The 20,618-nt window shown below is 37.4% G+C and overlaps 2 protein-coding genes across 2 annotated transcripts in view; both read right to left on the reverse strand.

Moving 5' to 3' along the window:
- The window catches only part of LOC140246715 (uncharacterized), a 73,538-nt gene extending 61,333 nt beyond the window's left edge, over positions 1-12,205 (reverse strand). The window contains exons 1-2 of the mRNA XM_072326054.1: positions 12,133-12,205; positions 6,386-6,691 (exon numbers count right to left, since the gene is read on the reverse strand). Of these exons, the coding sequence (XP_072182155.1) occupies positions 6,386-6,691; positions 12,133-12,205 (379 nt within the window). The remainder of the gene's footprint in view (positions 1-6,385; positions 6,692-12,132) is intronic.
- Positions 12,206-18,966: 6,761 nt separating this feature from the next.
- Positions 18,967-20,618, reverse strand: part of LOC140246716 (autocrine proliferation repressor protein A-like) — a 61,936-nt gene continuing 60,284 nt past the window's right edge. The window contains exon 15 of the mRNA XM_072326056.1: positions 18,967-19,089. Within this exon, the coding sequence (XP_072182157.1) occupies positions 18,967-19,089 (123 nt within the window). The remainder of the gene's footprint in view (positions 19,090-20,618) is intronic.

The following is a 20,618-nucleotide window of genomic DNA, read 5'->3' on the forward strand; positions in this document are numbered from 1 at the left end:
CCATTTCATAATCTGCAATTATTTTCTCATTTCACGTTTAATGCATTGTAATTATTTTGTTTGATGACGTTATTGACTAATTGCAATAAGATATTGTGTGAGTCAGTAAACAAATAAAAAAAGTTGTGCTTCAAATTATGTGTCATTCTCTGTCTCTCTGTACATCTCTCTATGCAAGATTAAAGATCTTTGTATGCGTATTTTGGTTAGGGGGGATTTTTCTTTCCCATTTAATATTTTTCGTCGTGCACTTTATGCACTTTGTGCGTTGTGTCTGTATGTGCGTTGGTTGTATGCATGTTGTTTGCTATCTAGATGTTATTGTGTATGTGTGTTTATTTTTGTTTGTGTGTGTATGTATATATACATAATATATATATATACATGTATATATATATATATATATATATATATATATGTGTGTGTGTGTGTGTGTGTGTGTATGTGTGAAATTAAGTGTGTGTGCGGTTGTGGCCGCATGTGTGTTTATTCATGATTATCCAAGTTTTTTTAAGGGTCGTTAAATTTCTGAAGATTGGTATTCAGTGAAATTTATTACAGAAAATGCTACAAGCATTGCTTAGTTGATTACTACTCGATAAGGACATTATTATAAAATATATTTGAAAGGACAAGTTGAGAAGCCTCCCACCCGTTCCTTCAAGATTCCTTTAATACGGTGAAAGAAACAATCAGCATGAACAGTTTAGTTAACGTAGATGAAAAATCATTGCTAACTACGAATTTTCCCTCCAATAGAGGCCTATCACAAACCGTGAGAACCTGTTCGTATATTGGCCTATTTGATTATATTTGTATTTAAAAAGTGCGAGTCCATATCCTAAGTTATAATGGTCACGTGGGGCATCAAGATTACAAATAAAAAAAAAATGCATCTCTGCTTCCGTCCCATGCATATTATACGGTCCGTGAACATGGGACAGTTCGTGGTAAAGAATCGACACTCGATTCTCCGGTGCTTTCGACATAGGTCACATCGTGGTAAATTTCGAAGACTCGCTACTGCAGTGCGCGCAAGATAGGACAGATCGTGCAAAGAATCTTCGCATAAATACGGCTCAATACTGCTTTTCTATGAAACCGTAAACTAATATGTAAGTTTACAAGTTTCTTGCTAGAAACTTTGTCGACACTGTGACATGTTCTTTGGCACAAACTATCCCTAGGTACTCTTCTCTCTTATGGCCTGCGTTTTATAGATAAGCAATAAGCCATTTCTGAAAAAGTAAGGCATAAAGAGAGATACAATGTTTAGAAGCGATTTTCTCAAAACGTCATTATTTGAGATAGGACAGTTCGTGGTAAACCCGTCGATATATATTCCAAGGAATTTGACACTTTCTTTTTGTTCCAATAATATACCATCCACCATAATATTCAAATGGTGCATTTCATTTTTATGCTTCTTATTGTGAAAATGAATAAAATTTGTCTTTTTTAAGTTGAGTGACAATCTATTGCTCTTAAACCATGTAGATAATTTCGGCAATTCAGTATTAAGAGTTCTTAAACGCGACTCAAAATCAGAATTGGAACAAAATACATTGGCGTCATCGGCGAACAGAATATATTGCAGTAACTTAGAAGAATTTGTGATATCATTTATATACACTAGAAATAGTAATGGTCCCAATATGGATCCTTGTGGGACGCCACAATGTATAGGTAAAACTTCAGAATTTACCTATTCATAGTATACATATTGCTGTCTATTCGATAAGTAATCATCAAACCATTCCAGTGGAATGCCACGAACTCCATAACAATGTAATTTGCGTAAAAGGATAGTGTGGTCAAGAGTGTCGAATGCCTTGCTGTCGAATGCCTTGTCGAATGCTGTCCTACGCGCGCTCCTAGGATCGAAATAAGGATCGCGCTTACAGAATACCACCCCTGTTGCATAAATAACCTGAGAAAAACTCGGGTTAGAGGCAGGTGCCTACCTGAGTTTCATGGTTAGTCAATTTCTCTGGTTAAAAAAAAAGCTAAGGTTACGGTATATCGGCTTTCTTTTATTCAAATAAACTGGGACGAGGATAAGTGATTTGCTCGAGGCTAGTGATTTTCTCAGTTTTACGCTCCGCGCGCAGCTAGCGATCACCGCTACGCGCTGTCTGAATGTACGATGTACTGTATACATGACAGTATCGCGCTGCATGCTGTCGCGCATCGCTGCCACACAAACATGTAATACGAGTAGCTGTATGTTCGCTAGCGAGGCTGCTACAAGCTTCCCGATAGCCAATCTGGTTCTAATAAGTTTTTGGAAATAAATCATGAGTTATAGGGATTTATATCTGTGATTCTGGTGCAATACGGCATTATGGAAGCTGAGAAGGGGAGATATCGACATGGATACGAAAGTGCAAACGCCCTACACATCTACAGGCACAGTAAGTACCTGTATACTAATACTATGTATACTGTTACTGTTAGACCTAGGGGGCCTAACTCAACTAGATCTAGTGTTAGTACATGTACTACTACTAGTATGGTAGGTGTTCAACCCACCGACCGGGTCCATAACGACCGACCGCGCATTATAATGGCATTGCGCGTACAGAAAGAAAATGTACGCATGGGACTACGCGCAACGGTGTTCGATTCTTCACTGGGCTACGCTACCGAGTAAAATGTGGCAAAAACAACTAAGTATTCCCTCTAAATTACCGAAATTTAGCAAAATCGAATAAGGTTTATCGTGTAACTACATATAACTAGGCCTACCTTTGCTGACTCGTTGTTAGATGTAGAGTATCCTTCCGTAATAAATTTGACGATTTTGACCGCAAAATTGTCACCGCCGCTTGTACGATCGTGCACACACGTTACACATACACATGACATAAACATTGTGTCGCCCGCTACGACCGTACGAGTTGATGCAGAAACGAGAAATGAATGTGAAAAAAACAAACCGACTCATCAATTCATTTCAATTACGATGAAAAGTTTCCTAATGAAAATCAAGTCAAATTCATCAAACAGTCCTTCAAAAGTGATATCGAAGGATTCAAAATATATTCAAATATTATTGGGGAAAAAATGACGGCTAGAAAAAAACAGCGGCCTGTAGAAAAAACGCATTTAAGTGCCCTTTAGACGTATTGTCAGGGTGGTCGGTTGAAAGGAGCAGGCAACTGAGTGCGGCAAAAATGACACCCCACGCGTTCGAAGCCGCCATCTAAGAGCGCGTACCTCAGATCGCATTTTCAGTGCGCGCTTGTGAATCCGGAGTATTTTCTCCACACGTGAGTAAAATTTCAGGCAAATTGTAAGATTTTTCACGTTTCTATTGGTAGCAAAACGTTAGGTGTCCGGTATTATGAACACCCAACCATACTACTATAAACAGTGTCTAAAGAGTAGATTCTAACTAACAACGTAGCTGGATTTAACGTTAGATCGATTAGTAGGCCTACATCGATAAAGGTGATACATGGAACTATTTTATATTAGAGAACTAGATCTAACTGCTAGATCTAGTAGAATCTACTAGTACTAGCTCTAGCTGTTCCTGCGTTTCCGACTCCTGCACCGAAATCTTCCCAGAAATGAATGAACAAACAGTGCGCAGTAGTTCTCCTAGTCCAATTCCCAGCTGAATTGTTTGCCAGAATGGTAGCCTTGGTAGCTCTGAGTCTAAGTGGGGCTAACCAGAGAAATTTAGATTTAACCTTTGGTCAGAGAGCTAAGGTTAAATAACCTGAGTTTCTTGAACATTAACCTGAGAAAAAAACTATGGTTAAGCTTTATGCAATAGAAAAACTCTGGTTAAAAATTCCTAACCAGAGTTTCTGGATTTAACCATGAAAATTACTCTGGTTAAGGCTTTATGCAACAGGGCCCTGGTGTTTTAGTCAAATGTTTACGCGGGCGCACGGCGCAAGTTTCCTATAGAGACCTACGCTATCGACTTCTCTTTGGCGCTTACAGTCAGACCGTAACGTCCTGAAAAGCCTTCGCATTTATCGTACGCGTATGCATGGACTTCGCGGACATGAATACGTAATGAGCTGGGAGACCACATTTTTAGAGTGTCTGTAAATCTAAACGACATCATTAATCTTCATGATTTATACATCGACGAAAAGCTGAAGAGTTGTACTTTGATGAAATTCGACCACTTAAAAGGTTATGACGTATGAAATAAACTGAACAAGGAAATTATAAAACACAAAATTTGTATATTTTTCATTTTTCCTAAGGGGTACACTAGACCAACGAAATTAAGGTGGACCAAAATGGAAGAGGTATAAAATGAGAGAGGAAATATCATTCTATGAAAAAATAATGACTTTATGTGGACTGATCCTATGAACGGGTCAGGTTTGCGAATAAATCATTGCGTTGTACAGTTAATTTTTGACGAGATTTCAGTTTGCCGCGAATACGCGTTTCTGATTGGTTAATTCCCTCTGAGTGGAGAGTTGAACGAACCTTGCGGAATGACAGTAAACGTGTACTCTACATAACAGAAATACACTGTGTGTAGATGACAGTGTAGGACCCTATGGTGTGTGTGTGCGCGCGCACGCAATGTTATGTATACGCGCTCAGGTTCAGGCAACTGCAGCTAAGATCTCCACGTAAAAAACAGGAACAACACTCCACTCTGATCGGGCGACAGCTCAACTTTGGCTTGAACTTTGTTTGCACAACTAGATAGAGTAGCGTGCATTAATAAATAGCATACAAATCAGTAAAAAAAAAGATCTAGCACTTAGTCTGCGCACATAAGTTCTTTGGGGCTCTGTATTTGGTATTAGAATAATTATTCCTTATTGATCCACTGTATACATCGCTGAGTAATTTATCTAATGATACCCTAGGAGCGCATGATCATTCATGTATCTCAAATTGCCACACTATGATTTTTACTCGACGAGACTTTCAATTTTTATTGTTTTCTAAGCAAGGGACCAATTCAGTTCTTACTGTGCTAATATAACAAGTATATCTAAAACGTTGACTATCATTAATGTAGTGATTCAACCTATGAACGGGTCGGGTTGGCAATAAATAGAAAGCCTTGTTCTAAATTGTCTCAGGGTCGTTTGGAAAATATCGATATGATGCAGAGATATAAATAATGGTATCATAAACTCATTTTATATAATGTAAGCATTAAAAGGTGTGATTTATTTCAAATATTCAAAAATCAAGTCAATTAGTCACGGATAGTAGATCTTCGTGTCGTCAATAAGTGAATCTCGTAGACCATGCACTTTGTCTCTGAATTATCTCGCAAAATCTCGTTTGCTGAGAAGGACATGCGCAAAAACCTGCGCGTACGATAAATTTTTGATTTGAGCTCATTAACAGCAGCGTTGCGGTCTGACTGCTTACGCTTTTGCCCACTTTCCCGAGTCCGAAGAAGTCCGATTCACTGTAGTCAGTGGTCCGATCACAGTTCGGTTCATGATTCGGCTGAGGAGGATGACAGCTTAAGCAAACTTTTTTTTTTTTTGTGATGTCATAATAACAAGCACATATGCACGCACCCTGGCATTACTACAGACTGCGCGATGCGCAAAGAAGACAACAAAGGCAACGTTCCTTAGCAACACCTACGCACTTTACTCTTGATGACAGCTCAACTTCGGTAGTCTTCGTATCAATGCTAACAGTAATCGGCATTATCATCAACAGCGCCATCTATACTACCGAGACTATGCCCCTTTAAATGTGCATAGTGCATAGCGGACCCGCTTGCACAACAAATAGTTACCTGTGTATTATAAAATGTGACCCTTCATCACAAAACCAACAGAAAGTCTCCAAACATGAACTTTTTAGTTAAGAGCAGATTATGAAAGACCAGACTCTTGGCATTCAAATGATGTATAGCTCAATTGAAATAAACTCTCCATTTAAGCTATCTAAACATTACAAAGAAAGCACACACCCTGGACCAGTTAATAATACATAATGAAATTGCAATTATAATACATGTAATAATAATAATAATAATATTAATAATAATAATGATAATGCTAGTAATTTCTGTATTTGTTGCAAATGTAAGCGTTTTACGACTCAGAACTATTAAGGTTTCAAGAATACGGATATGTTGAAGCCCTATAGAAGCATTAAAAGCACACATCTTCAAATTCGCCGTGAATATGCCATGGATATGCTATTATAATTTTACCAGTTAACGTCTTGAAAGGCAATGCTGTTTAAAAAGAAATCCCCACCCTTTCCTGTCGTGTCATGACACGACAGAAAGGGGAGAGGAATATCAATCTATTAAAGGGAAGAAGGAAAAAGGTATAACACTGAAAGGGAAGAGGGGAAAGGAGTACATAAGTGAAAGGGAAGAAGAAAATATTTTTTCCTAATAAAGTAGAGTATTACTTACAGCTAACTGTGAACACTTTGGTATTCTCTACAGTCTCGAAATTCTTCAGAACCACTTGACAAATGTAAAGACCCTCATCTGCCACGTTCAGGTCGGTGATGACAAGGCTAAAGTCTGTGTCGATTTCAAATCGTTCCTCCAAACTGTCGAATGTCCCATCTCTGAAATCAGCCTTGATCGTCCTCGGCTGCTGACGTGAGATGCTCTCCTTGACCCACACCACAACCTGAGGCTCCGATTCGAAGTAACATGGTAGCCGGATGTCTTCTCCTTTCCATCCCTGAACGATGGGGGCAGTGTCTACCACTGATAATACGAAAAGAAAAATGTGAATCCAATAATCATTATTAAAGGAAATCTACTGATTCATCAATGATAAAATAGAATTGGTGCATGTGTCACGGCACATTTTAGTAAATTGCACATTTTGATACCATCTTGTAACTATGTTACGGCACATTTTGCTAACTGCACATTTTGGTGAATTTACCAAACTGTGCAGGACATTGACGGCACATTTTGGTGATTTTCTGCTCCTGCACAATCATTACACAAACAAATTGTAAGTGCAGTTGGTTTTTGTCCATAACGAATGAGATCGGCAGCCTAAAGGCCGTGTCACACCTCTCTAGCTACCTCACACCAAACTAAGCGGGCTTGGTGAGAGTAAGGTTTTTCTAGCACGCAGGAAAATTATCTCGTCCGTACTTGCCCGGAGCTGCGCACACAAGTCCAATTTAACCGTGGCCAAGTTTTGAGTAGCACCTCGCAGGTAACTCCCACGCAGGTACGTCGCAGTCCCTGTATGCGGTCAGCGCGGCTAAGATAATGACATTCTGTCATTTCTGTTGGACTTCTGCCATTCCTCCAGATGAATTTCTGAGTTGTCTGCCCTGGTACGCATGCCACACAAAATACCCGAAAGAAGAACATAAAAAGTAGCGCGCATCTAGCAAGTAAGACACATGCACAACTCGCCCGAATCATTGTCCGCCCTCAGAAATTGTCCGGTATGCTCGAAAATCCTCACATTCAACAAGCCCGCGTAGCTTGCTCGGAAAGGTGTGAGTTACGGGTAAAAAGAACTTCCTCCGGGCGACTTTGAGTGAGATACGTGCTAGGTACTGTTCGTTGGAATTTCCCGCAGAGGTACACGCAGAAGGTCAGTAGGAGGCCCTTAATAGCGGCAGCACCTCGCAGCCAACTCCAACACAATGCCATCCATGTATTTCGCAGTCCCCGTATGCGGCCAAATTAATGATATGCAGTGGTACATCTGCCATTCCTTCAGAGGAATTCCTTTACTGAGTTGTCAGCCCCACGCAGCTGGCACGCAGGTCACACAGCATACCCGCACGAAAAGCAATCGTAATAGCTTACTCGAGCCTTCAGCTCGGGTGAGGTAAATAAGTGTCTTGCCTGTCTCTAGTGCAGGACCATAATACGTACGTTGTGCGTTAACCCTTCCCAGGCCCAAGGGGGCACATTATGCCCCCTATGTTACTTTGTAATTATTTGACGTTTCATCGTCATATTTGGCACGTGGTAGAGCAACTCATACACTACATGACCACATACTTGATTTTTATAAGGTCACCCAAAGAGGGCGCTATATACCAAAAATAAAGAAATACATGAGAAATATGCTAAAAACTTTATTTTGCTGTATAATTTCTTTATCCCCAGTTATTATGTCTTATCATAGACTAATATTTTTCATTATTTTGTCACAAATGATGTGCAAGTCAAAGCTCATTATTTGTTTTGGTTGAAATTCCTCATGTCCACCACATGGGGGCGCTATTCATACCAAAATAAAAAAAAAATACATTATGAGACCTGTGATGTATTGTTTGGGATAGGTACATGCAAAGCTATCATATTTCATATTTCCATAATACTGGAATTTTACGTTTGGAGATTGATAATGTGATAAACAAGTGATGTAAGAAGTATAACTTCGGTGAAGGAATCAAAATGGCACAAAATAGAACAGCAATCTTTGAAAAATACTGTTATATTCAAGTATCTTTATTATATCCATTGTTTTATGCCATTGTCACAGAAAAACAAAGGAAATCATAGGAATTTTTTTCAATTCAATTCAATTCATTTATTTTCATTCTTCTTTTTTTCTTTCTTTCAACAAAAACATAACACAAGATAAATCACGTATTAATCATAAACAAAACATTTGCCTTTGCAATAAATAAATGATATCGATAAACATAAGAGCGCATACTGGCAAAAAAAAAAAATAATACGAAGTCATGATTCAGTTAAAAAAAAAGAAAGAAAGAAAGAATAGAGAGGTCCACTAAAAAGCAAAGCTTGTAGATTGTGAACCACTCACAAAACTTATGAATTACTACAAACACTTGTGACAAAATATGATATACGACAGGACGGGACAAAACAGAAGAAACACAACAACATGACACAACTTGCCAGAATAGATGAAAAGTATGGAAGGAAAGAAAGAAAGAGAGAATGAGAGAATGTGAGAATGCCTACACGCTGAACAAGGGAAATGGAACAGGGAATGATAGAGAATGTGCTTCATAGAGTTGGTGCTGCATGAAGCTGACCAAGGATTGTGATGGCTACTTCTTTGCGTAATAATGAATTCGGTGATTGAATGATTGGTGGATGGATGATGAACCCTGAGGTTGACGAAACCTATAGCTAAGGGGAAAAAAAAAACATATCAGAGAGGATTTAATAGAAACGATTTCAACTTGCGCTTAAAAGAATACAAAGATTGGGACATTTTTATTTCACAGCTCAGTGAGTTACAAAATCTAGGACCGGTTTATATAAATGTATTCTTGGCCAATAAAGTTCTCAGGAGGGGTAAATGAAACTCAATAGATTGTCTAGTGGGATAATCATGAAAAGACTGGATCCGTGGGAACATTGAATTGAAAATACTGGAAAATACATTTAGACTGTAATGAAACATAAACTGACCAAGTTGAAAAAAAATACAAATCTTTAATTTTCAAAATCTTATACTTAGTGAATAATGGCTCTGTATGATAACGTGGCGGGACGCCACAAATAATACGAATAACTTTTTTTTTGGTAATAAAAGTAATTTATCTAATAAGTTTTGATGGGCACTACCCCACGCTAGGAGTCCGTAATTAAGATAAGGTAAAATTAGAGAAAAATACAACGTCAACAAAGAGGACAATGGAATATGAAACTTGAGTCTATTGATAATACCAATATTGCGTGAAATTATTGTACTAATGTTTGTAATATGAGGCCTCCACGAAAGTTTATCGTCCTCTGTAATACAAAGGAATTTCATATGAGAAACTCGTTCTAACAATACCTGTACCTTTGCCTAAATCTTCTAAAGAATTACTAAAAAGCGTAAACTTAGTTTTCTGAAGATTAAGAGATAATTTATTAGCTCTTATCCACTGAGTTACTTTTTTCAATTCGGAATTAACGATGCGTACAAGCGTATCTGGATTTTGGTAAGAAAAGAAAATATTTGAATCGTCAGCAAAAAGTATAAATGAGAGTATGTCAGATGATCTGCAAAAGTCATTAATATAAATGATAAAAAAGTAAAGGTCCTAATAAACTACCCCGTGGGACGCCACATTTAATGAATTCTAAACTCGAGCTGTACTCGTTCAGAGATACATATTGTTTTCGGTTTTGTAGGTAACTCCTGAACCACTCCAAGGCCTTCCATAATGAGACAGTCTATAAAGTAATATTTCATGATTAATTGTATCGAAGGCCTTGGAGAAGTCCAGGAAGATACCAATAAGATGAGAATGATTATCAATAGTGTGCGCAGCGTGGTCAATAAACTTTAAAAGAGCATGAATGGTGCTATGTTTCTGACGAAACCCAAATTGAGAATTTGTAAAAACATTATGCAAATTCAGAAAATGTATTGTTCTTGTAAATATCAATTTTCCAATATTTTAGATAAATATGAAAGCAAAGAAATCGGTCTGTAATTACATATATCCGAATCATCTCCTTTTTTGAATAAAGGGAAAACCTTAGCTATTTTCATAAAATCAGGAAAAACACCACATGATAAGGATTTATTGAAGATATATGAAAGTGGGTCAGCAATTGAAGATATAATTCCCTTTAAAATAAAATTACTGATATCGTCATAACCGGCACTTCGCTTGTTATTCATTGCGGTAACAATATCTATTATTTCATGTTTTGTTGTTGGAACAAAAAAGATAGAACTGAAATTGGATTGACCAAAGAATTTCGAAAAATGTATATTTGACTGTGGTATTTTGTCTGCCAAATTCTCTCCAGTCATTGAAAAATAAGAGTTAAAAACATTAACTATATCATTGGGATCTTCTAAAAACATTTCAGGGCCATAATCACTTCACATTTTGCTTCTTCAGCAAATTTCAGTCAAGAAACGCCCATTTCATACATTATAATATTGTTAATTGGAATTGGAACAGGAAAATACGCAAAATCTCACTGACATATTTGGCAGTTTGTGGTTGCCATGGCAACCAGCAATATCAAATATAGGTAAATTTTACATCACCATTCGTGTTAACATGATATCCTATATTATTTTACACCTATTCATCTTTAAACAATACAATTGTTGTTTCCTTTTACCGGAAGAAGTAAGACCTTCTGTTGTTGTTGTTGTTTTTTAAGTTGTTTTGAAATCCCATTAACTTTCCTTTAAAAAGAAACCCTTCCCACCCCCGTATGCTACTGCAAATGCAGCTAAAATTGTACCTGATATTGGTATACTTTATTTTCTTTCTCTTTCCTCGAATTAAAGAACCTTGCACGCTGAAGACCATGAACGGTCTTGATGAAGGCATCAGATCATCCATTTGCTTAATTTAAATCCGGATCTCTCACCTCTCCCAAAATATCTGTACCCATTTGCCTATATTTAAGGCTTTTGTGTATGTGCGTGTGTGTGCGTGTGTGTGTGTGTGTGTGTGTGTGTGTGTGTATCTTATTAATCGAAGCGTTCCCACTTTGCAGGTGTTAAATTTGTGTGTCTTGACAACAACTATAGCCGGGTTCACACGTACAAATTAGCGGGATGACGATCGCGATGCAAATCTCGAGATTTGTATCCCGCTAATTGATGTACGTGTGAACCCGGCTAATGAATCATTGATTTCCACATTGTTAGCTGTGGTAGGTAATGTCGAACCAAATCAAACAATAATCTGCATAAGAACCCGTCTAAAATTCTAAAACAATGTCAAAAGGTGCCGTTGTGCGATCATTCTTCAACCCCTAACTTCTTAAACTACTCTAATCTTCTTAACAGAGTGGGACCATATGTGCCTCGAAATGGACATGGTCTGAGTCACACTCGATCAAATACGTTGCACAGGCCGCACCAAGACACTTACATTCATCATGTACACATCATATTTTACTTGTTGTGTCACCCTCACTCATGATGAGCTATTACAGAAATGCGGAATGAACTTTGTTGATACCCTTGTTTTTTTGTTTTTTTTTTTTTTTTTGTGTGTGTGCGTGTGGGGGGGGGGGGGCTTATTATCCACCAAGTCAAAACACCCTTTTGAGTGTAATGCCGCAATTCGGTTTGCCCGCTGTAACATTTTAATTATTACAGATATCTGTTGAAATCAAATTCATGATGTTCTGAAGAGCAATACTTAGTTTACTTACGTATAATTCTTATATTGACTTCCAGCAATCTACACCAAGTTGATACATGAGTACGTTAAACATACCTTCTGCAGCGAGACTACAGAACACCGATGTAATCAATGTCAGTAGCAGAACGAAGTCTTGCCTTCTATCCATGACAAATAGTTACACACTGTTAAATTTGAAATCACGAGTGTGAAGGTACGTTGGATCCCAATGTTCGGCATGCCTCTCGTGTATAATTTCTTGATCACCACAATATCCCAAAAGGGGACGGTAGTCGAGCCACCTCTTGCAAAGTATAGCCAACAGTAGGAGCTTTTGTAGCTCGGAGAATAGGTCAACCATTCATCATCAAGCACGATGCCCCTTAGTTGAGATCTCTACTGCTGCAGCGTTTATATCGCTATAATAACCAAGGCACATTATATCATCACCGTGCTCATTGTATCTTACTGCAGAGGGGAATCACATCTGAAGTTTATCCCATACATGCTTGAGTGATCTTATAAATGATATCAATTCAGGTCAGTTCCAGTCGACCATTTTGAGACAGTTTTCTCCTGAAGAATAAGACTGGTAATGCGGAACTACTCCCTATAAATTAACCTTGTGCTTGCAAGTAAATCACTGTTTCGTATATCATGTGACATACATTCTGTTGACACTGTCGAGTCATAAGAGATATTGCAGTCCACGGTTCAATGAGAAATATGTTCGTATATTTCCTATATAATAACTACAGATAAATATGTCAAGTGATGCACAGCACGATAATGTTTATAATATATTAAACTTCAGTCTTATGTTTTACTTTTGTTTGTTTTTTCCGCGGCCATAGGCCGACACAATAATAGCTAAGCATACTTTTTGAACAATACATAGGAATACATAGGGTGTTATCAGTCCTCTTTTTTGGACTCCGGTTGTGGTACCGAACAAAAATGGAGAAGCTTTTGCCAGTAGCAAATCATACCAGAGCCTTTTTTTTTGGGGGGGGGGGGAGGGGCAGGCTTTTATCATTCATTTTATTTTGTTTTGTTTTGTTATATATCATTTCATTTCATTTTATTTTATTTTATTTCATTTTATTTTATTTTATTTCATTTTAAGATAATGGCCGCTTCTTTTCATTTTTTTTTCATGGCTTCTTTTCAATCTACATTAGTGAACCTCTGCCTTCGTATTAAACGGCTATCATATCACTCCCCTTTCATAGTGTCGTTATTTATGGGCGCTGAATTACAGAGTGGGCTGCGGCTCAATTATAACGGGTTTGGGCAAGTATGAAAAGGAATTTAACGCTTTAATGCGAAGAGTTTGCAAAGAATTTTCATGAGTTGAAAAGGGGCCTCTAAGTCACACCTTATCACACAACTCTACACACACACAAAAAAATTGCTGTAGAGAAATTGCTGAAAACACACTTTTCGATCCATTTCAGATCCCAAACGTATTAACAATGTAGAGGAGTAGAAGAAGAATAACTCATTCACAAAATATAAAAAGATTGACCTGGTTGACCCGTTTCACTTTTTTTTACTCCTCACGTAAAATCAAGGGTAGCGACTTTTGGTTGGTTTAGTGATGCTCGGTCACATACTACACGAATGCACTTAATAATAGACATGAATGTGTATTATTATCATTAGTGTATAATCAATTCGAGTGACTTGATTTTCGTGCCAGACGTTATTGTCTTTCATACCCGAACCCCTACCTCCCTCCAAGCAGTGAGATTGGTCTAATTGACCCAGTTGTTGCATGTTAAGTTTCGATTAATGGTAGACTTTCTACTGTTATGAACTCCAAGCAAGTTTTGGTAAAGCAGGGAAGCAAAGTCAACATACGGCAAACACTCATCACATAACGCAGTTACCATCATTCCATTGTCAACAAGTTAGGGTGGGTGTGCAAAGGTACATGAGGGTGGCAGAAGGTTTGTTCATCTATCTTTCTCTCCTTACAGTATATTATAGGTTGTATCAAACGTTTCCCCAAGGGGGAAGTCATTTTTGACTAACAAGATGACTCTGAGTGTAAACTGTGAAATCAAAATCTCCTACATCTGATATGTTAATTATGTAAATTCATGACGTAGATAAGACTTGCGTAAACGTCGTTCATACTCAAAATGACTAACAAATAAATAAGTAAAGCACTAGAATGCCGAGTTAACAGAAACAAACTATCTAGTGATTGAAAGATTCCAAATAGATTGGTATTACCCTAATCCTACCCCCTTTTAACTGATTAAAAACAAAGAAATGAACCATCGACGACAAATTTAAGGCGCTATGTAGTAAAAAAACAAATATAATGTTACAAAAGCTTCCACATGTTTAGGGTGTTGTGTTTTGTTTTCGCTACATGCATTAAGGAATGTTAATTTTCTTTCTGTTTCATTCCTTGAGATTTGATAAACACAGTCAGACAAATATGTATATGTATATACATATATATGAAGAGTTTGTTTGCAAAAACCGATAAGTCCATTTTTGAAGATTCTGAAGTACGGTCTCTGTAATAAAGTACAAAATAATACCTTTTAAATGATATATTGGTCACTACATATAAAGGTACATTTTTGAAGTTATGGTCAAAAGAAGCACAAATTTTCTTATTATTCTCTTTATTTTTCTTGACCTTTAATCGCAAATATCTCCATTTGGCAAATATGGACTTATCGGTTTTTGCAAACAAACTCTTCATATATATATATATATATATATATATATATATACATATACGCAGATAGATTAATTTTTCTACAATTTACCTTGGTATTGGTCGACACAAGAATTACATCATGGAAACCTCTTTTATACTAGGCAACACGAATTACATGGTTATTGTCTATGACTTTCACAAAGTATAAGGTATTCCACTGAAACTGTGCATATGCATGAGAGCAATGGAGTATGCATGATAGGGTAAAGTGATAAAACATTGAATAAATGGACTTTGTCTTCAATGTGAGGTGCTTAAACAAACTTGACAATTGACACGTCCGCAAATGTATGCTCATCATAATCTTTTTTTTTTTCATTCTCAAAACAGAGTTTTGAGAATACTGCAAGTGTCCACAAAAAATTAAAAGGGCACTTCACACTATTATCAAGGTGATCTATATGACAATTATGCAGACTACATTGGGAATCAAGAAATCCTGTTATGCTGTAAAATAGAGATTACAAAATCTGCACTTTAAAAGAATGTTTCATATTTCCATGAAACTGCAAGTCCATAGTTTGGTCTTCAAATTTGGTTAATCTTATTTTCTTCAGCCAAATGTCTTACGTATAGAATAGTTTTGTTGTTGTTTTTTTTTTCAATAATATCAAACATAACTTCTTCGCTACAGATGGCAATGTACATGAATCGAACACAAAAATAAAAGTTATATTAATTTTGTTTAAAAATGAATACACGGTATCAATAGCAAATACTTAACTAAGACACTGTATTTTATGGCTATAATATAGGAAAAGTAAAGTTATTGCGAATAACCCACTGTGGTTAAGGGCACTACATGACTTGCCATTCGTTTCATAATATTATGATATATTATTTTGAATTATGTTGGAGGTAATCGAGTCAATCAGGAAGTTTTTTTTTTCTTTTTTGACTTCATCACTAGGAGCAACTCACAAACTGTACAAGCTATGCTTCTCTTGTGAAATCCTCTTTCGCATGAAAGAGTTGAAAATGAGATTGCATTTGCCTACTTGTTTTTTTATCGAAATACAAACTTGATACTACCAAAATAGTATTCATGTTTTGCTGAAGATTATGTAATTCAAAATTACTTAGTATGTACTCATGTAAGCGGTGATCGGAATAGTGCTTGTATTATTCTTTATGTAACTGCAATCATTTGAATTGAATTGAATTGAATTGAATGTATCGGCGATATGCGGTACGCTTTGTTCTCAATAAAATGTGTTTTTCCCTTTTGCAAAAGACGGTGAGCAGTGAGGATAAAGACGTTATCTTCGTTTGTTTATTGTAGTATACGATGTTTGCCTCAAACATGATAGACCTACATACATCTGGTTTTATCCTGCCTATGAGTAGCAGTCAGGTGATAGCATGTAGGTCCTAGGCGAGTTCGCCTAGTACTTCTTTGGTGATAGCTGATACATGGATCCATATTGTACCCCCCCCCCCCCCGTAAAAAAATAACGTTTTTATTCCGACAAATTGAGGTCTTCACGAATCGTTTACCCTGCTGTCATAAGGAGGTAATTCATCTAATAATTATGCATAAACACACAAACAATACATCTTGTCTGTGTGATTTCTAATTGAATGTACTAATTATGTGTTGCAGTGTTTCATAAGAAGGGACAGCGAAAAGTAATTACCATCACAAAGACATGTCTTCCATTGAGAGTGACGAGTCATGATGCAATGCCACATGAATCAATTGTCTTTCTATCTGTGAGTCAGATACAGATTATCACACCTACTTCAAATATTTCTTAGTGACTGCATCAAACATGGGACCAAAGGAAATAACACTGTTGTTACTCCATCTGTTGAACCACTTCGGTATGCCATTGAAGCAGCTGCAACACTGCCTAAACATGTTGCTAAACACACGATTTTATTCTAAAAAAAAACAAAAGAAAAATCACAGTACTTTTCTTCCATCTCTCTTGTGACATGAATATAGTATATATATTTCGACCTATTGTTAAAAATGTTAAAAATGTTGTTAATACTGAACAATAGATTAAAGTACGGTTACAATGAAGTCAACGTTCAGGGGCCCGTTTCATTAAACTTGTCATCAGTGACAATTGCCACATTTCTGTGACAAATTTGCTCTCAGCCAATCAGATGCAAGGATTTCAGTAGCTTTACACATATATGACAACTTGTCACTGATGACAAGTTTAATGAAACGGGTCCCTGGTCTCGAAACTGCTGCTCATTCATTGAGCAGTAATTTCGACACCTGAACGTTGACTTTATTGTATGGGGAACTTCGTTATGGTATTGTCCCGTATTCGATTCATTGCTGGAATACTGACCACACGTGTGCATTTTTTGATTTTTTTTTTTTACCCAAACCTCCTCCAGATATGAAAAGAAGATCTTATTTCGAGGATCAAACGCTTCTCATTCGCTCACCCCATATTTCATCAGGGATTATGGAAGTTACCCGTCGTGGTATAACTGAACCTGTGTCAGTAGAGAATGATTTGCCCTCATATGGGCTATACGAATACGTGCCCCATGTCTAATAATGGAAGCATGATGATGGTGACAGAGAGAAGACAGACCATAATGTTTGCTCTTACTGTGATAAAGTACGCCATTCGATTTCTTTAATAGACTGTATTCTGATCTAATTTGGTATCGTAATCTGTTGTTACATATATGCAATAATAAGTATGAATAAACAGACGCACACCCATTCACACACACACACACACACACACACACACACACACACGCAAACCACAACAAACAGAAAATATAGGTTTCATTATTTGTTCATGACAAAAGTGCGATCACAGGACCCACGGGAGTCATTATCCTCTAATCAGCACGTCTACACATTTTCAATTTAAATATCTTTCAAAAAGATGACTAGATAAAGAGTATTCATTTATGACAGCGTGGTATGTGACATGTTGTGACATGTTGATTCGTAGGATAATGATAATTTCCATAATCAAATATCAAAGTTTAGCGGTGCATAAGCAACACCTTATAATACACTCTGGCTCCAGCGCTTATCTAAATCTTTGCAAAACATTTTTGATACACTAAAATACAAAACATGTAAATCCCACATTTGTAAAATCATGAAGTAAGAACATGAAATATATTGTAGAACATGTATCCGAATGTCATCCCATATAGACACCGTATTTTATTGTAGGGTATCCGAATAGTCACATCAAGATTTATTCGTTGAAATACTGACGGAAAATAAAATGTCATATGACAGTAAGATTTTGCCCCAAGTCCAAAATTAATGAAGATAGTGGTGTTCGGAAATAGTCATGTATGGAATACTAAATGTACAAGTATAACGCGCTCTACCAGTATCGGCGCAATTCTGATTATGTTGCAAAAAATACGTCAACAAACCTTACTCCCATATCAGTGCCATCTGTACAGTGTAAGTTTAGTAAAGTACAACAACACATAAGGCAATGTGTAGAGCCTGAGCATGCATGTGCTTCACCAAAATTACAAACAAAATACGTGTGCCCGTACTTATTCTGTACTTTGCTGCTTCGTACCTGCGTCATTACCGAAGTTCATTCATGACCGGTGAACAGAGTGAAAAAAAAGATATCTTGCGTAGGTTTTTTTTTCTTTTTTTTTATAAAGCAAATGTCAAATGCATTCCGTATTATATTTTATTAGAAACATAAAGAAGCAGACATAATAAAAACACAATATCTATTTCGGAAGTCCCCTTGAACCTCTATTAACTTATAGTTCACAATCTCATATCTCAATTTTTGATACGGCTTAAAACACTCTTTCCCGTTCATGTTATAATTCCAAAACTAAAGAACAATATAATAGAAGGATAGTTCTTTCAAACAATGTGAAAAAAAATCACATTTGATGGATTTTTTTTAACTTCCTAAGGTGTTACACAAGGGAACATGTTCCATCTCTTTGTTTGGTTTTATCATAAGAAGGAACTGGCTGTCTTGTCCATGAGGCAACAATTTTAAACATTACTTGATGAATTAGCTTCGATCTGTCCCGATGACTTTATCCAAGAGGAAGATTCAGTTATATAAATTTTATTTGAAACACAAATATTCCAGAAGGCATTGCGAGGTACTCTTTGATACGAATAAAAATGCAATAGTTTGTTAACATTATAACAACAACACCAAAGATTAAATTGGAAAATTAAACCCCATCACTTTCAGTAATTATACAAGAGTCCCTTTGCATTCGACTCCATGGCAGTCCGGCACGGGAAACTTGTCCACCGGCGTAATATTAGCTTCTGTCGTAAACGTTATAGTAGTTTTCCTTGGGGTGTTGTAATACGCCTGGGTAAGTAAATAATAATAATGATAATAATAACAATTAACGTTCCCGCATGAAGGTTGCTGGTTGTTGGGCAATAAGCAACATATACGGGGATGAATGGAAAAATAAATAAATGAGCAGAAATTTGAAATTTTATCATAGGAATGAATATGAGAAGGAAGAAAGGCAAAGTTATGCAAGAAATTGCAGGACATGATATTCACCCTAACTGTGTATGCAATATGTTAATTTACCACGTCTTTAACTTGCAATAGTATCCTTTACGTACAATTACATATGGCTGTTAGCATACTCGCTGAAAAGGTTCATCTGATTGGAAAATCAACTGGATGAACATTGATTTAACACAATCAATGGAAATTACCTTTACTTGATAAGACTTTCGCCTGCTGGCTCTGCAGGCTTCTTCAGATCGAGCGTTGTGAGAAGGACTTCCCACGAGCCGACGTAGCTGGCGCACGCCGATCTGAGAGATCAGCACAGACGAAAAATTGACAGAACTAGCTTCCAATAAGGAAATTATCATCCTTCCCGCAGATAAGGGGAAAGCTACAGTGGTCATGGACACTCGAGACTACAAAGACAAGGTCAGTACCACGTTGGCAGATGCTAGGACGTATGAATTACTATCTTGTGACCCCACTGCCTCTTACAAACGGAAGTTAATAGCGCTACTTAAGCCGCTCAAAGCTCACAACAAGATCACTTCCAAACAGTACGACTACCTCTATCCAACGGCCGAGAATGTACCACGTCTGTATTGTACCCCTAAGACTCACAAAGAAGGCTTTCCCCTCCGCCCCATAGTGGATTACATTGGATCCATCGGTTACAATACCTCAAGGTCATTAGCAGACATATTGTCACCGGTGGTAGGGAAGACAGATCACCATGTACTCAATTCCAAGGACTTGGCAGAAGAGTTTAAGGACATCACACTCGAGGAACATGAAGTTCTGGTCTCGTTCGACGTCGTGAGCCTTTTCACCAACACCCCAATCGACCAATCCATCCAGATCGTAAGGGACAGACTCCAGAAAGACTCCGAACTACACAAGAGGACCAATCTCACAGTAAACGACATCATAAAGCTTCTCGAATTTATCTTGTCGACCACCTACTTCAGCTTTGACGGCAAGATATACCGCCAAAAATATGGAACAGCTATGGGCAGCCCAGTGTCACCCGTTGTCGCAAACATCTACATGGAATACTTGGAAGAAGAAGCCATTGCCTCCGCTCATGATGACATCAAACCCAGAGTTTGGAAGCGTTATGTGGATGACATCCTTGCCATCGTAAAGGCGGACACAGTCGACAGACTAAAGGCACACCTAGACCAAGTCGATGACACAGGCAGTATCAAATTCACCCATGAGCTGCAGGTTGATAATTCCATCCCTTTCCTGGACACCAAGATCACAAAAAGACCAGATGGCACAACCAAGATGGTCGTCTACAGGAAAAAGACACACACGGGACAATACCTGAATTTCCAATCCCACCATCCACTCCATCAAAAACTAGG

This window comes from Diadema setosum, chromosome 3, assembly GCF_964275005.1.
Source record: "Diadema setosum chromosome 3, eeDiaSeto1, whole genome shotgun sequence".
Classification (NCBI taxonomy): domain Eukaryota; kingdom Metazoa; phylum Echinodermata; class Echinoidea; order Diadematoida; family Diadematidae; genus Diadema; species Diadema setosum.